Genomic DNA, 7,298 nt, shown 5'->3' on the forward strand with positions numbered 1-7,298 from the left:
TCAACACTCTGCCTCAAACCCCACCAAGAGATCCAGCTCAAATGTTGAACACTGTGTCCAAGATGTCTTCTATTTTTAACTTCTAGCAGAAAACAATTCCTGCTGAATAATGCAAATGAGTATATGTAAAGCTGTATCCTTACATAACTTGCCACATGGAACTTAAGTCTTATTGCAAGTCTAATGTTAACACCATCCATCCCAGGAACAGCATCAGACAGACACACAAATCTTCCACATTCGATTGTGCAAAAGCTTCCTCTCTTCACAAAAATTAATTTCTTAATTACTTTGGGGCATGCTTTCCAAAATATTTTCATTCATGTAAAAATTCTCAACACCACAATGAGTAAATGAGCTAATTATTACATGGATTACAAACTATGCATCCTGGTCAGCTGTAACAGCAAAACATCACCATTTTAAAGTGTTTTTTTGCATAATTTTTCTTTCAGTCTCTCAGCTGTATTTTCATTGCATTGAACAATGGTATTTCCGATTACTTTTACATTAGCAGGTGCTTACATCTTTTTCAGGACACACAGAATTTTCACTACATTCAGTAGACAATCTTTTACAATTTGCTATCTGTGAAGAATTTGATGCCCCAGGCAGATTTTTCACTTAAATATATAACCGTTTGTTTTATAAACAACAAACATAAACCTTGTTGACTTTTCAATTCTCTTTTCAATTCATTTAGGTTTTGATCACACATTTTTCTATATCTCTATCCTTTGTTACTACAGTGGTTTATTTCATAAGAACATCTAGGCTGTTTTCTTTTATTGTGTTCTTTGTCAAATAAGCATATAAGAATGTTCTTCTTTGTCAAATAAGCATATAAGAATGTTCTTCAATTTATCAAGTGGAACCTATCACCCTCTTAGTCTATCTCTCCTTTCCTACTTTTTATAGAGCTATGGGTCCAAGAAATATGTTGCTTTTCTACCACTGTAAACACAACTTCCCCAAGCCAAGAGCTCAGGTCTGCAAAATATTATTATTATTTCCTATAGTTAGACTTCTCAATCTAGTCTCCTTCTGTTTGATAGGGACACACATCCATTTAGTCTTCTCTAAAAAATCATTCAGACTTTTGCACCAGGAGATTCAGCAGCACTTCTGTTGTCTCAGAATTGACCCAAGAGCTCACATTATGAAGTGATAGGGTAAGTCTCCCTGAAGGACCGTGATTCCCAACACTTCCCACTCCATATTAGAATGAAAATTGAGAGATTTGAAAATATGGCTGCTTGGCTTTTCTCTGACAACTCTTCAGAACCTTTGAGGGTGGGAGGGGGTATGGATGTCTTTTAAGAGACCTTTAGGTAATTTGGCCAATGCCAGCATCCTCACATGGTGGAGGAGGACAGATTGAAAGAAGACAGCCAATAGCTGAGGCCAGATGCCCACTGCAAAGCTTATTAAGAGGTTGCAATGCCAGTCCTACTACGGTGAGGAACGGTTCCAACAACATCCCTCCTTCTAAGTCTATTTATATTAAAAGATGAGGGAAGGGAGAGAAGGGGAGGGTTACTGGAGTCCTGGGCAGCAGAGAAGAGAGGTGCTGCAGAGTCCCCTCGAGAACTCACAGAGGCTCTCACAAGTCAGCCGACAGAGGATGCCCGGCTCCCAGAAGACACTCATGGCCAGCTCTTGTTGGCCAGGGAAGCAACGGCAACCACTAAGAGCACATTTACATGGCAGTTGGTAAAACAGAGAGACTCTGTCTTCTAGCCCCTCTCCCCACACCAGCCAAGACAAGAAGAGGGAAAGACGCATGTCTCACGGCCCATTCTATTCCTGCCATACCAACCAGGGGGGGTCTTAGCCCAAACTATTCTAAACAAAGGGAGGAAGTGATATTTAAATCAAATCAGAACTAAACTGGACAGAATATTAATAAATAACAAAAAAAGACTGAAAAATATGAAATCTGCTCAAGATACCACTCTGGGAAGGGAAAGGGAGATTACCACCACAGAGCTGAGCACTGTGTTGGGGAAAACTCGTGTTTGTACCCTTCACAGAGCTGTCACTGCTCCATCAACTAAATAGATTTTAATGTCTTCTCAGTCATACCAGGCTAAAACACCAGCCTTGCTGGATACAGGTGGGTTTTTCCTTCCTAAGGCAAAATCCATGTTCTTTGAGGTCACACAAACATGGTGGTAGAGTGTGCGTCTGTCCCTCAGCCTTTACATCGGCTTCAACTAAAGAGTCCACACTTCATCTGAACTCGGGTTATAAAGTCTCCTGGATCTAACCACTAGATCCAACCACTAGATCCACCAACTCCCTTAGGAGATTTCCAAACCCTTTTTGTGGACATACTGAGGGTTTAGCAGTTTTCCCAAGTGAGACACTTGAGGGCTGTCTTGCAGCCCTAACTGCCTTGACACCCAGTCATAAGGACTGGGCCAAGACATAGGACCCTTTCGCAGAGGCCTTCCCCTTCTCTACTCCTCCCTGCCTTCTCTTACCTTCCTCTTCAACTTAGAAAGACATTTCTAGTCTGAACGGTAGTGGGAAAAGAAGTGAGAGAAACATGACTCCCCTAATCCCATGTTCTTCTAAATCTGTTCTATCTTATACCTGGACCAAAGATTTTGAACCCAACAGCCAAATGTTTGACACCTTTGGTTCCCTCATGAAATCTTAGCTAAAGTAGAGATGCCTCCTGTTTTAGTTCATCGTATACTCATAACAGAATACCGCATGTGTGGTAATTTACTTAAAAAAAAAAAAAAAGATTTATTTCTTATGGTCCTGGAGGTCCAGTGTCCTGTATCTGGCAAGACCTTATTACTGCATCATTCCCTGACAGAAGGCAAAAAGGCACAAGTGAGCAAGAAGGAGTCAAACTCACTTTTAAGATAAATGTGCTCTTGAGGTAATGCCATGAATCCATTCATGAAGGCAGAGCCCTCATGACCTAACCATCTCTTAAAGTTCATACCTGTCAACATTATTGCACTGGGGATTGAATTTCCAACACATGAAATTTGGGCCACACACTCAAACCACAGCACCTCTGTCCTAGCTCCACAGATGAGAAAGTATCACAGAACAAAAAATGAACCACACAGACATAGCACTATGAGTAGCTTGGATTCGTCAGTCTGTGTGGAGCCTCAGCATCCATCCCCACTCCTCACGGCTGTTCTCCTCCTTGCCCCTCTTGCTCATGTCTATGGCACTTTGGAACATGTGGAGCTGCTGAAAAATACCACTCTGCTCCATCAGGAGAAGCTACAGAATCTAGTGGGCCTCTTACAGGAGAGGCAAAACTTGTCAGCATACCTTGTTTCTGGTTTCCAGCTAGAAAGAGAAGAATTGCTATGAGCATGCTTATAAAAGTCTCTGTGTTGACATGAGTTTTTTATTTAATTTTTAGATGTTTTTATTAGTACATGAGAGTTATACACAATAGTGGGGTTCATTTTAACATATTCATGTATGCTGTTCCTTCATTCTTTCTCAGGACTTCCAAGGACATAAAATAATAAATTTCCTTAAGACAAAAAAAAAAAACCCACACAGATACAATCGTGTGATCCTTGATAAAGGTGCCAAAAACATATATTGGAGAAAAGACAGTCTTTTTAACACATTGTGATGGGAAAACTGAATAGTCATATGTAGAAGAATAAAACAAGATCCCTATTTCTCATCTTGTTAAAAAATCAACTCAAAGTGCATCAAAGACCCAGGAATTAAACCAAAAACACTGCAACTGCTAAAAGAAAACAATATATTGGTTCAGGCACCAACTTCCTTAATAAGACTCCTAAAGCTCAAGAAATACAACCAAGAATCAATAGAGATGGTTTCAAATTAAAAAGCTTCTGAGAGCAAAGGAAACAAGAAAGAGCCTAGAGAATGGGAGAAAATCTTTGCCAGCTACTCTTCTGACAGGTGTTTTTTTTTTTAATTTCTTTTAACAATGCTTTCTTAGTTTTGCAATGTATTACTTTGGTGCTAATTTATACAAATATGATCTAACAACAATAAAATTTTATAATAATAAATTTCTGACTTCTTTATTTTATTTTATTTTATTTTTTTTAAAGAGAGAGTGAGAGAGGAGAGAGAGAGAGAGAGAGAGAGAGAGAGAGAGAGAGAGAATTTTTTTAATATTTATTTTTCAGTTCTCGGTGGACACAACATCTTTGTTGGTATGTGGTGCTGAGGATCGAACCCGGGTCGCACGCATGCCAGGCGAGCGCGCTACCGCTTGAGCCACATCCCCAGCCCTGACTTCTTTATTTTAAATAAAATTAATTTTTATCATTCCTCCAAATATAGTACAAATGCCTAACATATACAAATTTCCCAATAGAATAGGGAAAGCACACAAGCAAACAGCATGTGGCACCAAGACTGAGTGTCAAGAAGACATTAGGGGAGCTCAGGTTGTAGCTCAGTGGTAAAGCGCTTGCCTAGCATGTGTGAGGCATTGGGTTCGATTCTCAGCACCACATATAAATAAATAAAAATAAAGTTCTATCAACAATTTAAAAATTTAAAAAATAAAAAATAAGGCACTAGGAAGCTGGGCATGATGATGCACACCTGTAACCCCCATGTCTCAGGAGGCTGAGGCGGGAGGATTCCAAGTTCAATGCCAGCCTCAGCAACTTAGCAAGGGCCTAATCAACTTTATGAAACCCTGTCTCTGAAAAAAAAAAAGGGGGGGGGCTGGGGATATGGCTCAGTAGTTAAGTCCCCTGGCTTCAATCTCCCATGCCAAAAAAAAAAAAGCCTTAGGAACTAGGGGATATTGATAACATACTGAAAAGTATATATATTGCTAAAAATAAGCAGCCAATGCCCAGCTTCAATCAATTAACCATGCAGATCAAATATTGCCAAATCTTCTAATTTTTCAAGAGAAGATTTTGTGTGTGTGTTTGTGTATACATGTATGCAATCTTTTAAATTCAAATATTGGCCAATTACAAAAAAAAAAAAAAAAAAGTTAATCACTGGTAGACTCTCACTGTCCAGGGCTACACAATTCAAGATAAAACACAAGTGCAGGCCAAATTTGGCCCAGGCACTTTCGCTTCTAGCTAAAACTTTGGTACTTCATGTTACCTATGAGCAGCATGCTCTTTTAGCTTCATAAAAATATAGGCCAGTCCTACCCAAGATTCTGATTTAGTAGAGTTGTGATGAATCCTGGACCCACATGTTTTTTAAATTACTCCAGAGTTCACTGTGATTCACAGTGAGAGGTAAGAAGTCAGAATTTTTGAGTTGCAGTGTTTGTACATTTCCCAATTTCAACAGCATGTTAAGAACACTGCAAAACCTTCCCAGCCTAAATCTACCTACTCCTGAGCAAAGTCACGCTGAGGTTAGTCAATTGTTTTTGGTGACACAATGAAAACAAAGGTCATGAAGATTCTCTAATCTCTAGTTCCCCCAGATAGCACCCAATGTTGGCTTCTCTGAGGTCCTTGTTGTAGCTGGCCCTTCTGAAAGACACTAAGTAAAGAGGCTCATGCGTGAGTGTATGGTAAGTTCTTATTCACACTCACAGTAACCATAGGGAAAAAAATCCTCTCCCATCATAAGGGAGATAAGAAAGGAGGAAGAAAGCACATAAAAGAAGCAGTGTGCATTTTGACAGATGATTTCAGAAGTGACACAGGTCTTGTGAGACAAGTGAAAAGGCCAGGAGACCCTAAGACTCCTCACTTGGGATTCTTGTCTTGTCAGGTGAATATGGACAGAATATAAAATAAGAAGGTGCTGAGCTGAACACACATTGCAAATTCTATTTGATGAGCTTCTGAAAGCCCAAAACAAATAGGCCATTATGAATAAAGGAGATAGAACCAGTAACTAGATCCTCTCATAATTTGCATGACAAGCCTCTAACTTTCAGTCATGTGACAAGCAAATGAAGAAAAACTGGAAATAACCATTAACTAAGGGGGAAATTACAGTAACACTGGGTGAAGGTCAGAAGGCTGCAGAGTAGGTACCAGTTCTTTGTGTGAAAACCTGAAAGGCAGAGTCAGAAGAAATGGTAGTGACGAATACAGATGCCACAGACAAAGACATTTTGGGGCCTAAAGTCCCCTTCATGTTGGTGATCTCTGGAATCCTGTGCGCCATTGGTATACTTGGGAATGGCTTCATCGTGGCCATCTATGGGATTGAGTGGGTTAGGGACAAGAGACTCCCTGGTGGGGACTACCTTATGTTCATGCTGAGTTGTTCCAGGATCTTTCTACAGATTTGGGTGATGCTGGACATTACTTACAGTCTAGTATTCCCAGTCATTTATAACCAAAAGACAGTGTTCATATTCTTTAAAATCGTCATGCTGTTTCTGAACTATGCCAACCTCTGGTTTGGTGCCTGGCTCAATGTCTTCTATTGTCTCAAAATTGCAAACTTTACTCAGCCTTTGTTCCTTATGATGAAGAGGAGAATCACGGTGCTGCTGCCTCGGCTTGTGAGTCTCTCCGTGCTGGTGTCCCTGGGCTTGACCTCTCTCTTCTCTAAAGACACCTTCAATGCGTATGTGAGTGTGTCCTTTCCTACCCCTTCCTCCAATTCCAGTAAGAACAAGTATGTCTCTGAGACCAATATGGTCTACTTGGCTTTTTACTATTACTTGGGAATCTTGGTTCCTCTGATCATGTTCATCCTGGCAGCCACTCTGCTGATCATCTCTCTCAAGAGACACACCTTACACATGAAAAGCAATGCCACAGGCTCTAGGGACCCCAGCCTGGAGGCTCACTTGGGGGCCATTAAATCAACCAGCTTCTTTCTCATCTTCTACATCATCAATGCAGTCGTTCTGTTTATTTCCATGTCCAACACCTTTAACACCTACAACTCTGGGAATATTTTGTGCAAATGTGTCCTGGCTGCCTATCCCGCTAGCCACTCAGTGCAACTGATCTTGGGCAACCCTGGGCTGAGAAGAGCCTGGAGGCGGTTTCAGCACCAAATTCATCTTTACTTTAAAGGGTAGTAGCCTCAGTGACTGGAGCCCAGAGAGATGACAAAGTTCTGGCCCAATGAGCTCTGCCTTTTCCTCGCCTAGATCTCTCTCCTCTCCCATTTTTTATCCCCCAAACCTGCTGACACTTCTTCTCAGGTAACTGAATTATTTTGTGAATGTAAAGCTGAATTGAGACTCTAAGCAGAAGGAGCTAAGCAATGCAATGGTGAACTTCTGAAAGTGCCTAATGGGGTTCGTTGGCATCCTGCCCTCAGCTCTTCACTGTCCCCTCCTCTAAGCCGTAAGGAGTGGGCAAGCAGACCTT

General features: G+C 40.9%; 1 protein-coding gene across 1 annotated transcript; it reads left to right on the forward strand.

The window, feature by feature from the left end:
* The first annotated feature begins 6,040 nt into the window (after positions 1 to 6,040).
* Tas2r40 (taste 2 receptor member 40) lies at positions 6,041 to 7,003 on the forward strand. The gene has a single exon (XM_005326703.2). The coding sequence runs from the start codon at positions 6,041 to 6,043 to the stop codon at positions 7,001 to 7,003; it is 963 nt and encodes a 320-aa protein (XP_005326760.1).
* The last annotated feature ends 295 nt before the right edge of the window (positions 7,004 to 7,298 follow it).

This window comes from Ictidomys tridecemlineatus, chromosome 2 (assembly GCF_052094955.1).
Source record: "Ictidomys tridecemlineatus isolate mIctTri1 chromosome 2, mIctTri1.hap1, whole genome shotgun sequence".
Lineage (NCBI taxonomy): Eukaryota > Metazoa > Chordata > Mammalia > Rodentia > Sciuridae > Ictidomys > Ictidomys tridecemlineatus.

What these genes read in the sequence shown, in the direction of transcription:
- Tas2r40 (XM_005326703.2), top strand. Translation starts at nt 6,041, where the DNA reads ATGGTAGTGACGAATACAGATGCCACAGACAAAGACATTTTGGGGCCT.